Source organism: Tupaia chinensis, unplaced genomic scaffold (assembly GCF_000334495.1).
Source record: "Tupaia chinensis unplaced genomic scaffold, TupChi_1.0 Scaffold000138_1, whole genome shotgun sequence".
NCBI lineage: Eukaryota > Metazoa > Chordata > Mammalia > Scandentia > Tupaiidae > Tupaia > Tupaia belangeri.
The window spans coordinates 3,713,205-3,737,183 of NW_006159608.1; the positions used below are offsets into that span (position 1 = coordinate 3,713,205).

Genomic DNA, 23,979 nt, shown 5'->3' on the forward strand with positions numbered 1-23,979 from the left:
ATGAACTGATTTTATCTTCTTGGATTGAAAAGGGGAAAGTCTAGTTAAGGCATAAAAAAATAGAGGAAATTTTTGTTGAAGACTTTGAAGATGCAGAAGGGCTAATTAAACTTAAAGTCTTATTTCCAAAGGTCATATAAAAATGTGTGGGAAGAAGAGCAGCTGGAAGGTAAATTGGGAAGAGGAAGCACAGAGGGTGGTTGTGGGATGAAGGTATGAAAGAAACGATATATCAGTGGCTGATAGCAGAAGGTATCTGGGACATGAGACATGGTGATGGGTTTAGACAGCCGTAAGATTGCTGGAAACATTAGATTTGGTGGTCCTTAAATAGATTGTCCTCAAAGTTCAGTTGAGAACGAGGTGTGTTATATTTCTGAGGGAAATGCACTTTTTTGTGACTGGGAAGTTTCTGATAGTTTTCTGGAGGGACTCAGAAGAGTTTTGGATTGATCAGTATGATGAGAAACTCAGGCATTTGATGATGCTGTATGTTATAGGTTTCTGAAAAAGTAGATACTTGATGGGAACCAGCAGTTAGCGTAATGGCTATGTCGCTGGACTCCCACGTAGTCGACCGCTGTTTGCGTCCCGGACCCGGTGGCTTAAAACTCACACCGGGCGCGTGTGCGTACGTGCCCAAGATCCCGAGAGGAGAATGGAGGAGAAGGGATTGCGGCGTGACCGTCCCCCCTGGGGGGTGATTTCTCGCTTTCTGTCTCTATATCTCTCTCTGTCTGTCCGGTGAGCACACGCGCCCTATAGTGAAAAACCTCTCCAAAAAAAAAAAAAAGTAGATACTTGAGGTTTGGCTTTTTGTGCTGAGGCTGATGAGTAAAGGTGTGGTCATGCCACAGTCTCTTCTACATTCCTCCATCCTTTCAGGATTTTGTGTGTGCCCAGTGCTGTGGCTGGGACTCAAACCATGGTCAGCCATAGAGGAACTGATTCTCTTAACTACTAGGCCACAAAGATGGCCGATTCCGCTAACCTTTGAAGACCTCATGTAGTAGTTTAGTCTTCTTAAATTAAAAAAAAAAAAAAATTACGGGCTCTGATCTTTTTTTTTAAATTTCTTTCTTTTTCTTTTTTAAATTTAAATTTATTTATTTACATTCATTCACTGTACATCATTGCAGCATACAAAATGGGATTTTCCATCCAGGGTACACTGTATATTGGCTCAATCCAGCACATCAACAAACATGTTATCAACAAATAATTTTCCATTTCTTGTTTCCTGTATGTTTTGCCTTTTTTCCCCACCATTCTTGATTCCTAATCTCTTACCCTCTGCCATCTCCCACTCTCCTCCCACACTGTCTCTGGTATCTATGTTTGCTTTCTATGCTTTTTTCCCCCCACATTTTATTGAGTCGCTAAAGGTCTTAATTAATCTAAATATTTTCATAGCAAGCACAGCTGATATATACATTTCCATGAACACAAGTCCAACTTTAGGCATAAGCCTCAGTGAGTAGAATGAACATCCTATAAAGGAGCACCTAGTAAGGCTATATATCTTATTGCAGTCATCGTATAGGTATTTTTAATGCTTTTATTTTTTAATTTCAAGAAAAACTGTATTAGTTGTTTTTTGTTTTTTTTTCTGAACCTGTTTTTTTTTTCAGAGAGGTTTTCACTATAGGACATGTGCACTTGCAGACAGAGAGAGACATAGAGACAGAAAGTGAGAAATCACCCCCCAGGGGGGATGGTCACACCACAATCCCTTCTCCTCCAGTCTCCTCTTAGGATCTTGGGCACGCATGCACACGCTCCCGGTGTGAGTTTTAAGCCACTGGGTCCGGGACGTGAACCGCGGTCGACTATGTGGGAGTCCAGCGACATAGCCATTACACTAACTGCTAGTTCCCGTGAACCTTTTATTTTTTTTTTCAACTTAATTTACATTCCCTAAGAATCGTCTCAGCATACAAAATGTGATTTCCCATCCAGAATGTACTGCATAGTGACTTAATCATGCATATTATTATCAAAAATTTTACGTTTCTAGTATTTTTTTACCCGTTTCTGACCCTATGTCCTTTCCCACCCTCTTCTCACACTATCTATGCTGTCTACAGCTGTCTTCCATTCCTTTCTCCTCCACATTGTATTGATCACACAATTTCTTAAATATTCTCCTTTCAATAGCAAGTTCACTTGATACTATTAAGAAAACCTGTTTTAATTTAAATCAAAGAAATGCTAAGGAACTTTGCTTAAAACTTAAAGCCAGGAAACAGGTTATGATTCTGTTCAAATGGTAGGTACATGAACTCATCCATATCTCAAGACAGGACACAAATCCTTACAACCAGATAACAAAGTCTACAAGAAAATCAGGAATGTTTTAGTCAAAAGTTGTAAAATGATATTTCACCAATTCAGTCTCCTGTACTTTATCTTCTACTGTGGTTTGATTTGCCCAATTAAGTTTTGGGATATAATATTCAACTCCAGACTTGTTCCTACAATTAGGTTGGGCATTTTCTTAGTTTTTGAACTCTTATTTCTGTGTGTCTGTATTTAATATTCCTAGTATAGCACTCCCTTGAGAATTTGTTGGAGATCTGGTGTGCTGTTGGTAAATTCTTTCTGAGAATGTTCTTGTCCTTTCTTCCCATATGAAGGATAATCTTGCCGGGTACAGTATTCTTGGTTGAAATTGCTTTTCCCTTAACACTTTGAATATATTTTCTCATTCTTTCCTCACATTGTTTCCAATGAGAGATCTGTTGTTAGCCTGATAGGATTGTCTTTTATTCCCACATGAAAGATAGTCTTACCGGGTAGAGTATTCTTGGCTTTCCTCGCTCGCATTGTTTCTGATGAGAGGTCTGCTGTTAGCCTGATGGGATATCCTTTGTAGGTAACTTGATGTTTTCCTCTTGCCAATCTTGGTATCTTGTCTTTATCTGTGGTTTTGGTCAACCTGGCTATAATGTGTCTTGCAGGATTTCATGGAATAGATTATCAATGCCCTTATGGGTCTCTTCACCAATTATCCAGATGTTTGGACGTTTGATGGTATCTAGTACTTCTCGTATAGTATTTTCAAATTTTTGGGCTATTTTCTCAGTCTTTGTTGTGGATTTTTCTAGGCCAGCACTTTTCTCTTCTATGTCTGAGATTCTATTCTAGATTGTATGATCTAGTCTGCTTTTAATACTTTCAAGGGAGCTTTGGACTTCCTGTATTATTACAGTCTTCATCTCTAACAGTTCCATTTGATTCTTTTTTAAAGAGTACAATTCCTCTTTTAAATCTTGCAAGAATTTCCTCACCTCCTGGAACTCGTCAACTTCTTTCTCCTTTCTCTTCAGAAGTTCATTGTCTCTTTTCTCTTCCATCTCTGTTAGCTTCGCCATTATGAATGTTCTGAATTCTTCATCAGACATTTCCATGATTTCCATTGAACTACTTGTGGATAAAGAGGAGTTATTCTTCTCCCTTGGAGGAGAGGTATTTTCTTGCTTTCCCGTATTTCTTGTGGTCCTGCGGTGATTTCCAGTCATCTGATAGATGGTATGTTTCTTCCTTATTCTTGAAGTTCAATCTGAACGTTCAGGAGCAAGCAGAAAGAGGCGATCTGGAATCTCTTTGCTGTTCTGTTGTGATCGCTTTGTGCAGCAGATTCAGTAGACATTGAGGAATATGTTAATCCTAATAGTATTTGGATGTGTAGCTACAGTGCCCTTAGATCCATCTAGAAACATAGTAAATGGACATTGAGGAGCGGAGAGACGAGAAAAAAGAAAATTAGAAAGAGAGAAATAACAACAAAGAAACAAAAAAAAAGAAGGTAAAAAAACTAAAAAAATTTATTATTGTTTTTCTTTTAAAAAAAAAAAACCCTCTCCTGCCTGGGTGGGAGGAGCAGAGGAGATTATTAACAAGACAAAAGGCAGGGCTGAGAGCAAGAGAAAACTTTACCTTTAAAAGATTTTTAAAAGGAGAAAAGGAAACAGGCCTTCTTGAAGACACACCATCATGGTTCCTGTGAACTAGCCATTTTGGGGGAAACAGAAATGAAGATTTCCCACTGATAATTTGGCCTCCAGCACACAAAAGTTGCGTGGAGAGGCAAAGGGAACAGGCCTTCTTGAAGACACACCAACCATCAACCAGACTAATTAATAAGTTCATTAGGAAATCAAATAAATGGGGGGAAAGGCATCGGAAGCAACCATGGATACCAGAGACAATGTGGGAGGAGAGTGGGACATGGCACAGGGTGAGGGATAGGGAATCAAGGATGGCAAAAACAAACAAACAAACAAAAAAACCAAAGTATACAAGACATAAGAAATGGAAATTTTTTTGTTGATAACACGTATGTTAATGTGCTTGATTGAGCCAATATACAGTGTATTTTGGATGGAAAATTCATTTTGTATGCTGTAATGATGTATAGTGAATTAATGTAAAAAAATAAATTTAAAGAAAAGGAAAAAAATTTAAAAGGAAAAATTACCAAAAAATGAGAAGACAGAAGCAGGGAGAGACAGAAACAGAGACATGAGACAGAGATAGAAGGCTAGAGGAGCTCCCCACCACTCTAGCTTGTTTGCTGGAGGCTGAATTATTAGTAGGAAATCTTCATTTCTCTTTTATCCTGATCACTACTTTGCAGGAGCCAAGAGGAATCTTCTTCTGAAGGCCTGCCTCTTGCCTCTCCTGCCACTCTAGCTTGTTTGCTGGAGGCTGAATTATTAGTAGGAAATCTTCATTTCTCTTTTACCCTGAAATCTCTATTTCACAGGAGCCTTGAGGAATCTTCTCCTGAAGGCCTGCCTCTCACCTCTCCTGCCCTGAAATCACTGCTTCACAGGAGCCATGAGGAATCTCTGATAATTTGTCTTTTAATTGGTTTTTCAATCAGTCACATTTAAAGTGATTTTAAGATATTTGGGTTAACATCTAGCATGTTTCTTTTCTTTTATTTTTTTGAGAGTTTTTTGCTGTAGGGCGCATGCGCTCACCAGAAAGACAGAGACAGACAGAAAGCAAGAAATGACCCCCCCCCAGGGGGGATGGCCATGCCGCAATCCCTTATCCTCCATTATCTTTTCGGGTTCTTGGGAATGCATGCACCTGCGCCTGGCGTGAATTTAAGCCACTGGGTCCGGGACTTGAACCGTGGTCGACTACATGGGAGTCCAGCGACATAGCCATTACACTAACTGCTGGTCCCCATGTTTATTTTCTATTCTTTGTACTTGCTCTTTATTTGTTCTCTCCTCACTTTTCCTTCCTTTTCTGATTTTATTTGAGCATTGTAAAGCATTTATTTTATACATTCAATCACGGTACATCATTACAGCTTGTAAAATGAATTTCCCCGCATGAATACACTGTTTATTAGTTTAGTTAAAGATAATATCAATAGGGATTATGGCATGGTCATCCTCCTTGGGGGGTTATTTCTTACTTTCCCTATCTGTCTGTCTGTTTTTCTCTTTCTTTGTTACTCTCTGGCAAGTGCATGCACCCTCTGGCAAAACTAAATAAAATTTTTTTAAAGAATTATTTTAAATTTCAATCATCATCATCATCATTACTTTAATTTAAGACAGAGAGAGGGAAAGTGAGAAAGGGAGAAAGCAAGCCACGAGGTCCAGGTCTTGAACCACAATCAGCCATGTGAGAGTTCAGTGCACCTAACCTCCACGACACCTTCTGGCCCCAAGAAAGAAAAATTCTGTGTCATTGCTGAATCTGATTCTGATGCTTGCTTTTTCTCCTTAAGCTGCCTTGTGGAATGCTTTGTAATTTCCTACAAAGTCAGACATGATATATTGAATAATAAAAATTCAGGTAAATAGTCCCTTGATGTGAGGTTTTGTACTGATTTGCCCGTTTGTTATAATAGTGGGTGCCAGAGGCATCAAATTCCTCTAGTATCCATGTTCTTTTTTCCTCCGTGTCTTTTTTGGTTATGTCAGAAAACTTGAAGTTTGTATCTTACAGCTCTTTCAATGTAATGCACTGATATTATACGGGGCCCTTTATGTCCTTCATGAGAGAGAGAGAGTAGGGGAGAGGGAGAGGGAGGCACCTGCGGGTTCTTGGCTGCTGTTCCACCCCCAGTCTCAACTGCCCCAGTCATAGGCACAGAGCTTACGTGTGCCCTCTGCATGCTCAGGGAGGTCCTGAGGTGGGGATGAACCCAGGACCTCTCCCAAGTGGGTCCAGTCGTGTTATTTCTAAGCCACCCTTGGCCTTAAGTCTCACGTCTTTGCTTGGCCCTGTGATCTTCTCAAGTGTTTCTTAGCCCCTCCCACTTAAACGAGACAGGATAGCTAGAAGGTTTGGAGTTGGGAACTCTCCTTCCCTCTTGGGAAAATGTCACTGAAAAGTTTGGAACACATTGGTCTAGATTAGAGATGGGCAGACTTTTCCAGTAAAGGGGTAGATAGTAAATATCCCAGGTGTTGCGGGCTGTATTATCTCTGTTGCACCTACTGAACTCTGCTGTCAGAAGCAGCTACCGTAATACTTAAACAAATGACTGACTATGCTTCACTCAACATGTATCTGCAGGTGGCTGGATTTGATCCATGGATCATAGTTTATCAACCCTAGTCTAGGTCAGTGCCTTTTCATTTTCATTCCATATCTGATCTAGCGTTGATCATCAGTAAATGATGGCACTCTTTTACTTGCATACATTTTATCATATTCATAATATGTTGGGATAAATATTTTCATATATTAATCAGAGTCTTTACAATAGTCTGGCCAGCCACAGCGGTGCAGACGTAATGCAGTGGTCCACAATGATCAGGCTACATAGGCAGGTCCCAAGTTGACGTTCTGAAGTAAAAGGACATTCTGAAAATCTTAAGATTTAAGCATCATAGGTTTAGGCTCTCTTTATGAATTTAAAACCTATCTGAAAAAGTCGCCATGAAAACCTGAGTAATAGAAAATTTGCAATTGAATAGTTTTTTTTTTTTTTTTAATTGAGAGATTTTTGCTATGGTGTACGTGCGCTCACCAGAGAGACAGAAACAGACAGAAATTGAGAAATCAACCCCCGAGGGCATGGCCACACCATACTCCCTTCTCATCCATTCTCCTCTCAGGATCGTGGGCACGCATGCACATACACCCAGTATTAAGTTTAAGCCACTGGGTCTGGGACTTGAACCATGGTTGATTACATGGGAGTTCAGCGATATAGCCATTAGGCCATCTGCTATTCCCCCAGTATGTTAATTTTTTAAAAAAGATTTTTGTCATGGTGTGTGTGCACTTGCCAGACAGAGATAAGAAAAGGGGAAGTGAGAAATTACCACCCCCCCCCCAGAGGGATGGCCATGTTGCAGTCTTGTCTTCTCCATTCTCATCTTGGGCATGCTTGCACGTGCTCCTGGCATCATTTTCAAGTCACCAAGTCTGGGACTCAAACCACGGTTGGCTTTGTGAGAGTCTAGTACCACAACCACCAAAGCTACTTGCTGGCCCCTATAGTGTGTGAATTTAAAAATAAAGATTTTTTTTTCCCCATAAGGGTTCATACACTCATGAGGGAGGGAGGGAGGGAGGGAGGGAGAAAGAGAGAGAGAGAGAGAGAGAGAGAGAGAGGAGAATGACCTTTATTCTCCCTCTTGGTATTTTGGGCACACATGCACATATGACTATTGGTTCTGGGACTTGAACCTCGGGAGTTGGCCATGTGGGATCCAGTGCCTTAATTATGATGCTACCTGCTGCCCTGCCCCCCAAATTAAGTCTATTTTTATTATTTCACTTTTTCACATAGGCATGTTAGGTATATTAAAAGTATTTTAACAGATACCTAACTCAAGATCGGTAGATGGTGGTACAAGGACTGAAATCTATTATAACAGTGGCCTGGGGTTTTATTGTAGAATTCTCCTTAACTAACAAATGTATTGGGTTATCAGGAAAGGTAATGATAATTCTGTATAGAAAAACATAGAAAAAATACATTATGACTTTTTTGACAGCTCAATATAAGAATACTTCAAAAAGTTTTTGGGAAAATGGAGTTAAAGGAAAAATCCATTGTAATTTTATTATTTTTTAACATTTCTGTCTGTATGTAGGTACGTAATGTATTTATTTATTTGTCATGATTTTCAAGCCACCCAGTCCAAGACTCAAACTGCAATTAGTCTTGTGGGAATCTACCACCTTTCCCATCATGTGACATGCTGGTCTTAAGTACAAGTTTTGTTTTTTTTTTTTTGCTTTTGGGCGCGTGCGCTTGCCAGACAGAGACAGAGACAGACAGCAAGAAATCACCCCCCCCAGGGGGGATGGCCACGCCACAATCCCTTCTCCTCCATTCTCTCGGGATCTTGGGCACAGACGCACATGTGCCTGGCGTGAGTTTTAAGCCACCAGGTCCGGGATGTGAATCGTGGTTGACTACTTGGGAGTCCGGCGACATAGCCATTACGCTAACTGCTGGTCCTAGTACAAGTTTATTTTGATGTGAAGAATTTTTGAAATTTATGCGTAGATTTTTCTTTTAAAAAATTTTATTACCAGAGGGTACTTGTGCTTATGAAAGAGAGAGCGTGTATGCAAATGTGCCAATGAGACTTGTTTGATCATATGTAATCTTTTTTCTTTTATTTCTTCATCTTATAAGGATTTGAGGCATTCTCTCTCTCTCTCTCTCTCTCTCTCTCTCACACACACACACACACACACACACACACTCACACACACTTACACATCTGGTATATTTTTCTTCTTTTTTCTTTTCCTAAGTCATTGGGCTGGGATTTGAACCATTGTTGACCATGTGGGACTTGACTCCCTATTTACAATGCTTAGCCGTCATGCTGTGGGCCATGACCACTGCATTGTGTGTTTAAATGGTTGGTTTTGCTACAAGACTATGGGCTCCTTGAGATCCAGAACTGATGTTCCTAACACCTAGAATGTTTATGGTATTCATGTTGGTAGGCACATGTTTTTAGTCATGTAGTCCTTAATTCAGATCCTGCCTCCATAACTAACTTATCTGTATGATGTTGCTTATTTTAACCTCTGTTTATCAGTAAAATGGAAATCATACTACCACTCTTTTATAATTATTGTAAAAATTAAGAAAAAGACCCAGATACATGTCTGATACATAGTATGTACAAAAAAAAGTAGTTGGCTTTTATTATTATAACTTAAGAAGTAGACATAGTGCCATTAGGTCCAGACTTGGACTCTGTGCAGAGCTTGATATTAAGTGTTTGACCACAAACTGGATGAGAATCAAGAATGTGGTACTGCTATTTTTGTGTGTATATATACTTCTCCTTCCCACACAAAATAATGGGATAAATTAAAAGGAATATGTATATAAGAGGCAGGAAACAATCCTTCTGTTATATTTGGCTTTGCTCAGACTCTTATTACAGTATCATGTCCAGTTTTACATTGCTCATTTTAAAGGGGATGTCAGAAAGCTATATGTAGTGTGTCCTGGGAAGAATCAACAACTATGATTAAAGGGGTAGGAGTAGGACCTTTGAGGCAAGTTTAAGGAACTAAGTTTGTTTACTCTGGAAAAGAGACAATAAAGAAGTTATTTAAATATCTTCAAGTACATGAAGGGTTATTGTAAGGAGGATATTCTCAAGTTGTTCTTCAAATGCACAGAGGACCAAAGGAGGAAATCAACATTTTATTTAAAGAAAATTGTGTTAAACACTGAAGTTGACTACTAAGGGGTGACATAGATCTCCATTAAAAAATATATTTAAAAAGAGTAGCAGCAGATGGTTACTTATTGAAAGGTTTAACTGTTTGACCTCATGCAATCAGAGGAATGTAGACCTTATAGCCTTTTTTATTTTACTAACTTTATATGATTTTCTAATATTTACTACAATGTAACGTATTGAACATATCCTGGATATCTTATTGGGAAACCACTTAAAATTTTAATGTAATTATATTTTCTCTTGCATTGTATCTTAATTGTTGGATTTGTCTTGAATGAAAACAGTTAATATTTTTTATCTGCTAGTAACTAATATAAGTCGAAAACACTCTACATTTATATTTTTGTACCCTGATTGGCATAGCTGAAGCATTATTCAAGAATATTTATTAGTAATTTTTCTTTCAAGTAGTGCTTTACAAATACTCTATAACTAACTCTTTTGTAACAGGGGGTCCTTTTGGTATATGATGTTACAAATCATCAAAGCTTTGAGAATTTAGAAGATTGGTATACTATGGTGAAGAAAGTGAGCGAAGAATCAGAAACTCAACCATTGGTTGCCTTGGTGGGAAATAAAAGTAAGTTATTATTGCTTCTTTATGTATAGTAAAGTTTATTTGCTGCTATGGACTGAACATTTGTGTCCTTTTCCAACTCATGCGTTGAAGCCCTAATCCACATGTGCTGTTGGAGACGGAGCTTTTGGGAGGTAATTAGGTCACGAGAGTGGCCACCATGAATGGGGTCAGTGTCATTATCAGAAAAGACTTGAAAGGAATGATGTTTCTCTTTGTCATGTGGGATATAGAAGGCAAGGAAGTAGTCACTTGTAAACCAGGAAAAGGGCCTTCACTGGACACTGAATCTTCTGGTACCTTGAACGTGGACCTCCCATTCTTCAAAACTGTGAGAACTAGTTCATTGTCTAGGCTATGTTTTAACAGCTTGAACTGAGAACTAAGACATTGGCTTTTTCTGTAGCTTTTACTTCTAAAAAAAAAAAATAAATAAAAGGTTTGGTATTTTGATGCTGCTGTTTTGGAAAGAGCAAATTGTTTAAGAAGAACATTTATAGGGTGTGTACGATCTTTTCAATAACTATTTTGATGCTGGGTCTATCGTAACTGCTGTTACTTTGTGTAAGTCCTATGGAGGTGCTCAGGTCTGACAGTATATGTTTTAGCTTCCTGTGGTCTAAGGAAGCAGCACGGACTATTAAGAACAGCAACACAGCTGCAGATTTTATGATTTTGCATTGCAGACTCAGCTCTCTCCCAGGGGTTTTGAGAGGCACATTTCATTAAATGAGCTCCTATTCTAGGGAAGGAAAACTGTGTGGAATTTTATATTCAGTGGTCTGTGCGCCCATTTTCTTTCTTTTTTTTTTTTTAAAGAATTACTTCACTTAGGGACCAGCAGTTGGCGTAATGGCTATGTCGCTCGATTCCATGTAGTCAACTGCAGTTCAAGTCCTGGACCTGGTGGCTTAAACTCATGCTGGGCATGTGTGTGTGCATGCCAAAGATCCAGAGAGGAGAATGGAGAAGAGATTGCGGGCGTAGCCATCCCCCTGGGTAGTGATTTACTGCTTTCTATCTCTCTCTGTCTTTTCGGTGAGTGCATACGCCCGATAGCAAAAATCTCTCTCTCAAAAAAAAAAAAAAAAAGGAATTACTTTACTTCGTTTTATTTTTATTATTATTTTTTAATTTGACTGAAGAGAGACAAAGTGAGAAAGCAAGCTGCCAGGTACAGGACTTGAACCTTGCTTGGCGATGTGGGAGTCCAGTGCTTTAAGTACCATGCCAACTGCCAGTCCAGCTCCCATCTTTTTTATTTTATTTTATTTTTTGAGAGGTTTTTGCTATAGGATGTGCGTGCTCTCCAGAAAGACAGAAAGAGACAGAGAGACAGAAAGCGAGAAATCACCCCCCAGGGGGGATGGCCATTCCACAATCTCTTCTCCATCCTCCTTTGGGCACACACACACACGTGCCTGGAATGAGTTTAAGTCACCAGGTCTAGGACTCAAACTGTGGTCGATTACATGAGAGTCCAGTGCCATAGCCAGTATGCCAACTGCTGGTCCCCAGCTCCCATCTTTTTTAAATGTCTTTTTCTGAGTTTTGGGGATTTATTTTGAAATTTTGTTTTTGAAAAATAACATATTGGGAAAGTAGCAGTACTTGTAAAAATTATGAGTAAGTAATTCTTGAGATCTGTCTCTTGTGATATGATGTATAATATTTAAAAATCCAAAAATTTAATTCAGTAAAGACTATTTGGTTCATAGTCATGCAGTGTAACCTGGAAAAGGAGACATTAATAACGGTTTTTAAATAAGTGAAATATTTTGATATGATCTGATCTTCTAACTTACTTGAGGTCAGAAAAAGAATGAAAATGATTTCAAATTATACCATGGAGGATTTAGGTCAGAAATCGTTTCCTGACTACAAGGGTTGTTAAATCAATATCTACATATACTACCAAGAGAATTATTTTCTCTAAAGGTCTTAAAATTATAGTACATTTTTCTCTGTAATTGTTAAGGAAATAGTGTGTCCTGAAGGACCAAACCAAGATTTCTATATTATGTCGTTTTGCACACTGAGATGAGCATTTAATAAACCCAGGCCTTAATTTAAACCAGTACAAAACAGGTGTGAATGTAATTTTTCTGAAGAGTTAGGAGTACAAACATTGTTCAACTCTCAAAAACAGTATTTATTACATATCACAAAATGTCATGACTTGGCTCGAAGTTGTAATTTTTTTTTTGAGATTTTTGCTATAGAGTGTGGGAACTCGCTGGAGAGTCAGAGAGACAAAGGCAAGAAGTCATCCCTACGATCCCTCTCCATTCTCCTCTTAGGATTTTGGGCATACACACATGTGTCTGGTGGTGACTTTCAAGTCGCTGGATCTAGTACTTGAACCTGCAGTCAGCCATGTGGGAGCCAGTGCCTCAACCACAATGCTACCTGATGACCCTGTAATTTTTGTTATTAATTAATTTTATTACTATTATTATTATTTAAAAAAATTGCTATAGGGCATGTGCACTCACCAGAGACAGAGACAGAGAGAGAGAGAGAGAAAGAGAGAGAGAGAGAGAGAGAGAAAGCTGCCAGGTCTGGGACTTGAACTGCAATTGGCCATATGGGAGTCCAGTGCCTTAAGCACCATGCTGCCAGCTGGCCCAAAGTTGTATTTTTTTTTTTAATGCTTTGGTTGGTTAGATTTTGCTCATCTATTTTGTAAATAATTCTTTTTAAGTGAGTGAATTCGATGCTTTTCAATGAATTGAAATCCCTCTTTATAAGTCATAAATTTTGATGAGCTTAAGTCCTTTTTTTGTTTCTGTTCTTTTTATTTGTCAGAGGGTACATGTCCTTTCCAGAGACAGAGAGAGGTAGAGGAAGGAAGCACCCCTGCAATGGGGTGCAGTCAGGATGCGATTCCTTCTCCTCCATTTCTCCAACCTGTCTAGATTTTGAGCACTGGCATGTTTTTCAAGCTGTCAGGTTTGGTACTCAAACTGTGTGGCCAGCCATGTGAGGACTGGCTCCCTTAACCACTAGGCCATGGAACAGCCCGGTTAGCTTAAGTTCTGTTTCTAGGTATAGCTTTCCATTTTAGGAGATCATTTCTTAGTCATTTGCCATGTTACCAAAGCATAGGCTTATATTAGTGTTAAATTTAGGCTTTATTGAAGGTTTCATATTGAGGAGGGAGAGAGGTTGAACTCTATAATCTAATCACCATCAGGGACACTAGTGCTATACATTATGTCATATATTATGCTGTCCTCTGAAGTGCCCATCAGTGATTACTGTCAAAGACTGGATATTAGACTGGATGACTATTGGACTAGGCTGATGGCCTCAGGCTTAAAAACAAATACTGTGCAAGTTATTTGAATTTATGAAAACAATTATACAGTGTTATATTTGAGATTTAATAGCGTAAAAGTCAAGAGTTTTTTTTTAACTTTTGACTTAGTTATGACCTTTTCCTTGCGTGTATTTATAATCTCTCAGAATGAGTTTATACAATAAGTGTGTAGTCACATGGTATGTTATATATGTAAGAAATGGAGAGATTATAGGTGAACATATTTCTGGATAGTATCTACTGCATAATCTGTCACTGGCCCAATTTCACGATCACGTAACGAAAGATCCTTCCACAGTTAAGCCTATTAGGGCTGTTTAACTCTGAGTCTTCTAAATATTTTGTGATTTCTATTTCTAAATTTATGTTACATTAGTATAATATAGTAGTATATGTTAATTTTTTTTCATGAGAGCTACTTATATGAAAAAGCAATAATACTAATGAAGACTTAACATATTTTTTTTGAGAGTTTTTTTTGTTTGTTTGTTTTTGTTTTTACTATAGGGTGCGTGTGCTCTCCAGACAGACATAGAGACAGAGAGACAGAAAGCGAGAAATCAGCCCACAGGGGAGATGACCATGCTGCAATCCCTTCTCCTCCATTCTCCTCTTGGGATCTTGGGCATGCACACATACGCGCCCGGTGTGAGTTTAAGCCTCTGGGTCCCGGACTCGAACTGCGGTCGACTACATGGTAGTCCAGCGACATAGCTATTACGCTAACTGCTGGTCCCAAGAATTAACATATTAATTAAAGGCACAACAACAAGAGAACACGATGGCATGCGTTGCAGACTGGATCATCATGCTCATTCTCTGAACAGAGTCAACTTCTTCCTGAATATGCTTTTACATCCATCATTTGTCCTATTCCTTACAACTTAAATAATAAAAAAAAAATATTGGAAAGAAATGTTTGTAGGTTTTGAGACTACTGGTAGCAGTAGCTATCTTTTAGCCAAAGTTAGTGGGAGAGAGAAAAATAGAAAGAAAATATACATTTCTATACAAAGTGTCTGTTCATTTATCCCATATTAAGAACTTTTAATTTGTAAGTTATATGATCATTTGCTTTTTATTAAAATATAGTAAACTCTAGGAAATTTGGGCTGAATGTAGAGGATTGTCTGATATAAAAATTAGTAATGACTTTATTTCTATAAAAAATGAGGTTTTATTGTATTTACATGTAGAGAGTACCTAGAGAAGATTAATGAAGTGGCTAAAAGAGGAAGGGATGTGCTTTCATGAAATGGACAGAATAATTGGTAATTAGAAATTATTTTTTTTGCCATAGGTTGTACATGAGAGAGACAGAGATGAAGAGAGGGAAAGTGAGAAATCACCTCCCCAGGAGGATGGCCATGCCACAATCCTTCTCCATTCTCCTCTTGGGATTTTGGGCTTGCATGCACACACACCTGGTATGATTTTCAAGCTACCAAGTCTGGCACTCGAACCACAGTCAGCCATGTGGGAGTTCAGTGCCTTAACTACAATGCCACCTGCTGGTCCCAGAACAGTAATTACTTTAGTACTTAAAAGTATGCAATATTTAAATTATTTTAATTTGGTATTCTATTCTGAAAAGCTATCAGACACTAGTTAGTGTTATTTCTTTGTACTTATTTAACTTGTTAAAGAATTGAGTAGTGGTTAACATCATAGAACTTTGGGTTTAGATAGACTTTACTTACAAGCCTAATTTCTTTACTTAACAGCATTACATCAGATGTTACTTTACATCTTTTTTTAAGTTTGCTTATTTCTTCCATGGAAGAGCGAGAAAGAGGGAGAGAGACAGAGAGAGGCGCCCACAAGATTCTCATGCTGTGATCTACCCCTGTCTCACCCTTCCTAGGGTCTCAGGAAGGTTCCTAGACGTGGACCCAGAAGCTTTTCCATAAGGGTCCAGTTGCATTACTGCTGGGTCTCTAACTGGGCCCTAGTTACTTTACATCCCCCTCCCTCCCCACCAGGTTTTTGTCATAGGGTGCATGGATTAGTCAGGGAGAGACAGAGAGAAGGAAAGTGAGATGTCATCCCCTAGGGAGGATGATCACTCTGCATTCCCTTTTCCATTCTCTTCTCAGGATTTTGGGTATGTATGCACGTGTACCTGGTGTGATTTTCAAGCCACTAGGCCTAGGACTCAAACCATGGTCAGCCATGTGGGAATCCAGTGTTAACAATCATGCCACCTGCTGACCTTATTATTTTTTTGTCTTTTCTCTTAAAGAGATTTTGTTTTCCATAGGGCGTGATTGTTCATGGGGAAATAGACAGAGACAGTGACAAGGAAAGTGAGAAGTCATCCTCCAGAGGGATGGGCATGCCATAATCTCTTCTCCTCCCAGGATCTTGAGCAAGCACACACACACGTCTAGTGTGGGTTTCAAGCCAATGGGGTCCCTGACTTGAATTGTGGTTGGCCATGTGGGAGTTCAACGATGTAACCACCATGCCATCTGCTGGCCCCTACTTTACATCATCTTCTTTTTTCCCTTTATTTAACTTAATTTTATTTATTTATTTAAATTTGACTAGAGAGGGACAGTATAAGTGTGTGTGTGTGTGTGTGTGTGTGTGTGTGAGAGAGAGAGAGAGAGAGAGAGAGAGAGAGAGTGTGTGTGAGTGTGTGTGTAAGAAAGCAAGCTGCCAGGTTTGGGACTCAAACCACCATCAGCCATGTGGGAGTCCAGCGCCTTCAACTGCATTGCCACTGGCCAGTCCCCCTACTTTGCATCGTTAAGCCTCAATTTCTGCCATCTGGAAGTGAGTGTAGTAGTTTCTGTCTGATAAAGTTGGCCTAAACATGAAGCGAGATACTGCATGAAACGCCTGTACCTGTGATCTTATGCATAGTAAGCGTTCACTAAGTAATTATTATTATTATCAATGGTAATAGTCTTTTGAAAGTACTGAGCATAGATTGTTTCAATTTTAGTGATCACAGATTACAAATTAGAAATGCTGAAGTAGATTCTTCATGGCCTGGGGAAATTGTTTTTAGAAAATTCTCTTTCTCACCGTAGTTCTCATGCTATATGTTGGGTAGGGCCATTTACTCAGTGAACATTTTTGAGTGCCAACCATATATGTTAAGCTAGCCATTATTAATTTGCTCAAAGGCTGAGCTAAAGAGAATCCTTAGGGAGTGATTGGAACTTACAAACATAGATCTTAATTTTAGCCTTTTTTTCCTGCCATCTCCAAATTTTTCTAAAAATTTGACTGCTTTTCTTTTGCTGTCTTATTGTTAAGATTAAGAAATATAGTTTATATCCAAATATTCATGGAAGGTCATTTGTTTGTAACCAGATGAAATCGATACCAAACCCAAGTTTGGCTGCACACCATTTGAAAGCCAATACTCCAGAGACAACTGTGGGGGACCAACAGGTGGCGTGGTGGTTAAGATGCTGGACTCCCCCACATGGCTGATTATGGTTTGAGTCCCAGACCTGGTGGCTTGCTTTCTCACTCTTTCTCTCTCTGGCCAAATTAGAAAAATAAATGAGCAAATAAATTAAATGAACAATTTTTTTTTTTTTTAAATAGAGAGACAAGTGTGGTGGAAAGGAAAGGTGGCTTTATTCAGAAAGCCAGTGACCTCGCATGTATGTGAATGATGGCGAACTAATGTCCAAAGACCATCTCCCCATTTCTGGTTGAAAAGAAAGATTTTTAAAGGGGAAATGAAGAGAAAGTAAAAGGGGAACCACATGCTGTTTGTCCAGCACAGCAGTTTATTATGTTCTCGACAAGTTCACAGGAGACTTAATGATGTCAGGATTGTTGTTTTCAGCTGCAGCTCGGTTGGGTGGACCTGAATACCAGGGCAGAAGGTTTTTGTTTTTGTTTTTGCTAGAGAGTGCATGAGCTCATCAGAGAGACACAGAGAGTCAGAGAAAAGAGAGGGAAAAGATGATAGAAGTTATCTCCCTATGGAGAATGGTCACACCATAGTGCCTTGTCTTCCATTTCCCATTTTGGGGTTTTGGACATGCACACACTTGCCTGGCATATTTCTCAAGGCACTGGGTCTGGGACGCAAACTCCAGAGCCAGTCATGTGGGATCTCACTGCCTTAGCCAGCAAGCCACCTGGCCCTGCGGTGTAAGTTTTTATCTTCCTCGAGTACGTCTGCTTCTTGGGTCGCAGTGTCAAACCTGGTCTATGCAGCATCTTATTAAAACCATAATTAGTTTTGCTAGGTTTGGAATTATATTGGTTGCTAGATTTGGATTATATTAGCTCCTCCTATAGCCCAGCTACACATATTTTTTCTTTCTTTCTTTTCTCTTTTTTTGAATTTTTGCCGTAGGGTACATGCGTTTCCTGGAGAGAGACAAATAGAGAAGTAAAGTGAGAAATAACCCCCTGGAGGCTTGGGGGTGGGGGGATGGCCATGCTGCCATCTCTTCCCTCCTCCATTCTCCTCTTGGGGTTTTGGGCACGCACATGCATGCACACACATGTACCCCCCGCCCCCTTTTATTTTCCCCTGGTGTGTTTTTTTAAGTTGTTGGTTCTGGGACTTGAACTGTGTCCCACTTGAACATGTGAGAGCCAGTGCCTAACCACCTCGCCACCTGCTGGCCTTACGGTTTTTACTTAGGTTAAAAAAAAAAAATCCTGGTAGTTAATTTCAAAATGGGAAAGAAGATAAAACACATACTTATTTTGTACATATCACAGACGTTTAGCCAAAATGAATGATCTCCGTAGCCATGTGGAGTCAGATGTCTCAAAGGCCACAGATCCAGCTACATAAGCACCCAGAAACAATTATATTATCACATAAGGGAACTTATGCAAGGAAAGGAACCAAATCCAGCTATCTTCATATCTGATTTCCTGACTTTTCTAGCATTGGGAGATTCTCCCTTCATCAAAGCCTAGGAGTTTTTAATTCATGTCCATCTAAGGTCTTATCCCAGATGGGCCTGGCGTTGGCCTGATATATCATACCTCTCGTATAAACTATTAATAGCACAGTAGTGGCCTGCAGCCTCTTCCTCCTCCTCTCTTTTTTCTTTTGAAGAGAGATTTTTTTTTTTTTTGCTATAGGGCACTTCTGCTTGCTGGAGAGACAGAGAGAAATCACCCCCGAGGGAAGATGGCCATGCTGCAGTCTCTTTCCATCCATTCTCATCTCAGGGTTTTGGGCAGGCATTCATGCATGTATGCTCAGTGTGTTTCAAGCCGTTGGTTCCAGGATTCGAACTACGGTCAACCATGTGGGAGTCCACTGCCTTAACTATTATGCCACCTGCTGGCTCCAGTACAGTAGCCTTCTAGCTGGTTTTCTGTCTGCTTGCTTTGGTTTCATGTAGTCTAGTTTCCACATGGAAACCATGGTATGTGACTTTTGCCTAAGAACTTTTGGTCCTTTCTCATCATATGTAGACTGAAATCTGAACTCCTTACCCAGGTTTACCAAACTCTGGGCTATCTGGCTACCTCTCAGACATCATCTTTTAATTGCTTCCTTTATATGCACAAGATTTTTTTTCCTCTGTTCCTAAAATATTCCAAATTTGGTTGTGCCTTAGTGTTTCTTCTGATTGAAATGCTGTTCTCTTTGGTTTTTGCATTTGGTTAACTCCATTTTTTTATTCATGTAACATTATTTATTTATTTAATTTTAAATGCCAGAGGGCTCATGTGCTTATCACAGAGAAAAGGCATGGCCGGGCGCAAGGGGGGGGGGAGAGAGAAAAAGAAACAGCCCCCCATGGGATGTGGTCATGCTAAGACCCCTTCTCATCCATTTCTCCATCCTGTTTGGATTTGGGGCATGCAAACACATGTGCCTGGAATATTTCTGAAGGCACTGGAGCTAGAACTCCAACCATGATCACCATGTGGTGTCTGGCTCTCACTAGGAATGCTATAGCATCTTAAGTGTCATCTCTTTATTTTTTTCTTTTTTGTCTTTTCTTTTTTTTTTTTTTTTTGAGAGGTTTTTGCTATAGGGTGCATGTGCTCGCCAGACAGACAGAGAGAGACAGAGAGATAGAAAGTGAGAAATCACCCCCCAGAGGGGAAGACCACACCTCAATCCCTTCTCCTCCATTCTCCTCTTGGGATCTTGGGCACGCACGCACTCGCGCCTGGTGTGAGTTTAAGCCACTGGGTCTGGGACTCGAACCGCAGTCGACAACGTGGGAGTCCAGCGACATAACCATTACGCCAACTGCTGGGTCCCAAGTGTCATCTCTTTACAATTGCTTTCTTTGACCATTCAATCTAAAGCAACCATCTAGTCCCTTTTTTGTCATATTACTGTTCAGTTATCAGCATAATCTCTTTGACATCTGATAATTGTTTTTTTGTGTGTCTTTCCCTCTTAAAATCTAAGCTTTATAAAGGCTAAAGACATCATCACTTAGAACACTGCTTGAATAATGAATGAATAAAAGTCTTTTTATGAAGACTGTTGAAATTAGAAGTGTTTATGGCCCAGGATGTGTTATTTGGGGAAAATGGTTTTCTTTTTTCTCTTTCTTTAAAGATTTATTTATTTATTTATTCATTCATTCATTTTGATTTTGACCAGAGAGACACAGAAAGAGAGAGAAAAGTGAGAAAGCAAGCCACCAGGTCCAGGACTTGAACCATGGTGGACCATGTGGGAGTGTCCAGAGCCTTAACTACCACGCCTCCTGCTGGTCCTGGAAAATGGTTTTCTTAATAAGGAAAAATACTAATATAGATATATAGGGAATCTGTTCACTGGTCTTCAGGGTCACTGGTCTACTGAATTCCATCCTGGTTAATAATGTTAGAGGAGATTTCTTAGGAAATATTAGGTTGTTGGGAAAGTCATCACGTTTTTCTATGCAAAAATGCGTCATGACTTTGTCGATAACCCAGTACATTTTAGTTGTATTATACAGGGTCACGTTTGAAGTAAAACAGCATAGATTTTATGTCATGATTTTAGGTTACATAATAAATGATTTAGAAAGTGTGCTTCTTTTTCTTAATTGTGATTTTTACATTAAGTTAGAAAACTATAGTTTTGACTTTTTATTTGCAAGTTTTTTATTTTTGTGTTTAATTTTAAAACATCATAGTCTTTTCTAAAGTATAGGTTTAATTTTTTAAAAATACTTTAGACTGGTATATAATTGAAATTATTCAAGAAAATTAATTCTTTAAAGATTAATTTAAAATTCAGTCATCCATGTTTTATAACCATGTGGCATTTTAATTTGTCATTTTGTTATTTTCTAGCTTTAATTTGTTATGCTTTTCTACTATCTGCTCCATCAGCTAGTTTATCCACTGACTAGCTAACATTCTCAGTTGGATAGATTGTAAACAGAATTAACAGGGGTTGCATAGAAGCTGCCCTTGTCCTGATTTATAGCTTCTTAGTTAGTGGAGGGGTGGTGGTTATCAGTAACTTGTACTGAGGGTAGGAATTATCATGCTCCAGTATAGAATGGATAGATGAATGATTTCTACTCTTAAAGATATTAACCAGATCCTTTCCCAAATAAAGACTAATAACTCCGATTTGTAAACAGTCTTCATGACAGATGAGGGTGTAGAGAAGAGTGCATCAACACTAATTAACAATGGTGAGTGTATATTCTTCTTAACAGTGATGGATTGTCCCTGGAGTATTATCTCTGCCCAGGAAGTGATGTTTTACATTGGGAGGCTTAAAGGTTACATTTTAATGTACCCTCTAAGTTGGGTTCCCTGAACTCAGTGGAAATGTATTAATAAAACAAATTTCATGTTGAAAATTTTACCAGTGTGCTCACTAAAATAATCACAAGGCTTTTAAGATACTTCCTCCCTCAGTAATAGAAGAGTGTAAGAAACGGTTGTATGTCCAGTTTGAAAAACTTTACTAGAATTTATATGAAAGTACTTGCTTATACTGTGACTCTTTTGAGTTTTCAAAAATTTCTATTTCGTATGGGAAGTAGACAGTGAAACTGTTAAGGAGATAACATCTAATTTTATTCTTATGTTGCAGAATTCATATCTAGTTCTATACAATTGAAAAACTATGATACTATACCAAAGTGAGCTTGTCGTTACCTATTTGCTTAAAAGAGCTTAGAATTTATAAAACTAAACAAAAGTTTATTATTTTTATTTATTTAGTTTCACAGTAAGTCACATGTGCTTGGTCGAGAGAGAGAGAGAGAGAGAGAGAGTAAGAAAGTATCTCCCATGGGGCATGGCCATTCCACAATCCCTTCTCCTCCATGTTCTTGGGATTTGGGGCATGTATGCACATGTGCCCAGTGTGGTTTTCAAGCCAGTAGAGTTGGGCCGATTGTGTTTTTAAAGCCAGTAGATCCAGGACTTGAACTGCACAGAATGCCATGTAGGATCCAGCTACCTTAACCACCATGCTACCAGCTGACCCCCAAAAAACATTTTTAAGGATTTGAAAAATTTTTTCTGTTTATACATTCTAAATGAAAATATTTCCCCCTTTGCATTTGTTTTTAAATAATTATTTAATTTTATTGATGATCATTATCATTTTTAAATTTGACTGGAGAGAAAGTTAAAGTGAGATAGTAAGCCATCAGGTCCAGGAATTGAACTGTGGGTTGCCATGTGGGAATCCAGTGCCTCAACCACCATGCCACCTGCTGGCCCCCACCTTTCCCCATTTTTTAAAAATACTTTCCTTTTTTCGTTATTTTTAAAAAAATATTTAATTCATAATAATTATTACTTTTTTTAGAGAGATTTTTGTTACGGGGCATGTGCACTTGCCAGAGAGAAGCTCCACTTGGGATTTAGGGCACACACACACACACACACACATGTACCAGCATGAGTTTTAAGCCACTGGGTCTAGGACTGAAACTGCAGTTGACTACGTGGGAGACCAGTGATGTAACCATTACTGTATTTGCTGGTCCTCAATCATCATTATTTTTAATTTCCTATAGGGCATGTGTGTTCACTAGAGATGGAGGGAAAGTGAGAAAGCAAGACATTAGGTCCAGGACGCAAACGGTGGATAGTCATGTGGGAGTCCTCCTCTTTTTTGTTCTGAATAATAGTAATCCGAAAGAATCTGATCCAAATTTTTTTTTTTTTAAATTTGCTATAGTAGGTTCATGTGCTGGTCAAAGACAGAGCGAAAGTGAGAAACTGCTCCTGGCAGGGGGATGCCTGTGGTGCAGTCCCTTCTCTTTCATTCTCCTCTTCAGATTTTGGGCATGCACACACATGTGCCCTGTGTATTTCTCAAGCTACAGGGCCTGGGATTTAAATAGCACCGTCAGCCGATCGAGCCACTTTGTTTTTTTGAGAGGTTTTTCCTATAGAGTGCATGCGCTTGCCAGAAAGACAGAGACAGAGAGATAGAAAGCGAGAAATCATCCCCCGGGGGGATGGCCATGCCGCAATTTCTTCTCCTCCATTCTCCTCTCGGGTTCTTGGGCACGCACGCACATGCACCGACCATGAATTTAAGCCACTGGGTCCGGGTCTTGAACTGCGGTTTACTACATGGGAGTTCAGCGACATAGCCATTACACCAACTGCTGGTCCCGAAATTGAGCCACTTTTAACCACTGTATCTTTGGCTGGTTGAGATCCAATTGTCTTTTAAAGATGGACCTATTATTTCTACTTTTTCTTCTTTTACTTTTCTTAACATGCAAAATTTTCTTACAGAGTTATGAGTATGTACTTACTGGAATATGCTGAGAGCATTTCTATATACTGAGTGAGAAAGTATTTTAATATACTGTATACACTTAAAGCTGTTCTCTTACATGGAATTTCACACTTACAGTACTTTTGAAACATGCTGATAGCATTTCAAGTTGAGTACTGTCTCCCAATTAAATGAATAAGCTCGGCTTCCGACTGGTATTGTGACTGACAGCTGTTGGGGAAGGTAACAAATGAGTGCTATTTTTTTGCGGTAGGGCACTTGGACTCACCAGGAAGAGACAGATAGAGAGAGGGGAAAATAAGGAGTCACCCCCTAGGAGGGATGGCCACGCTACATTCCCTTCTCCATTTTATTCCTGGGATTTTGAGTGCACATGCACATGCGCCTGGTGTGACTTTCAAGCCAGCAGGTCTGAGACTCAAGCCATGGTTGGCCATGCAGGAGTCTAGCACCTTCACCACCACCCTACCTGCTGGCCAACAAGTACTGTTTCTTAATATTAATCAAAAACTTTTTTTTTTACTTGACAGTTATGTTATTCTGTTATTTTAAGATGGCTTACCTCAAACCATTTTGATAGCACTGTAATTTACCTTGCCTAAGAAATATTACAGTTTTTGTAAATTATTTATTGAGACCAGCAGATGGCTTAATGGTTGCATCACTGGACTCCCACACAGTTGACCATGGCTCG

The 23,979-nt window shown here is 39.2% G+C and overlaps 1 protein-coding gene across 3 annotated transcripts in view; it reads left to right on the forward strand.

The window, feature by feature from the left end:
• RAB28 (RAB28, member RAS oncogene family) overlaps positions 1 to 23,979 on the forward strand; it is a 123,186-nt gene that overhangs the window by 19,231 nt on the left and 79,976 nt on the right. For all 3 annotated transcript variants that reach the window (XM_006144903.3, XM_006144902.3, XM_014586432.1), the window contains exon 4: positions 10,158 to 10,287. In XM_006144903.3, coding sequence (XP_006144965.1) covers positions 10,158 to 10,287 — 130 coding nt within the window. The remainder of the gene's footprint in view (positions 1 to 10,157; positions 10,288 to 23,979) is intronic.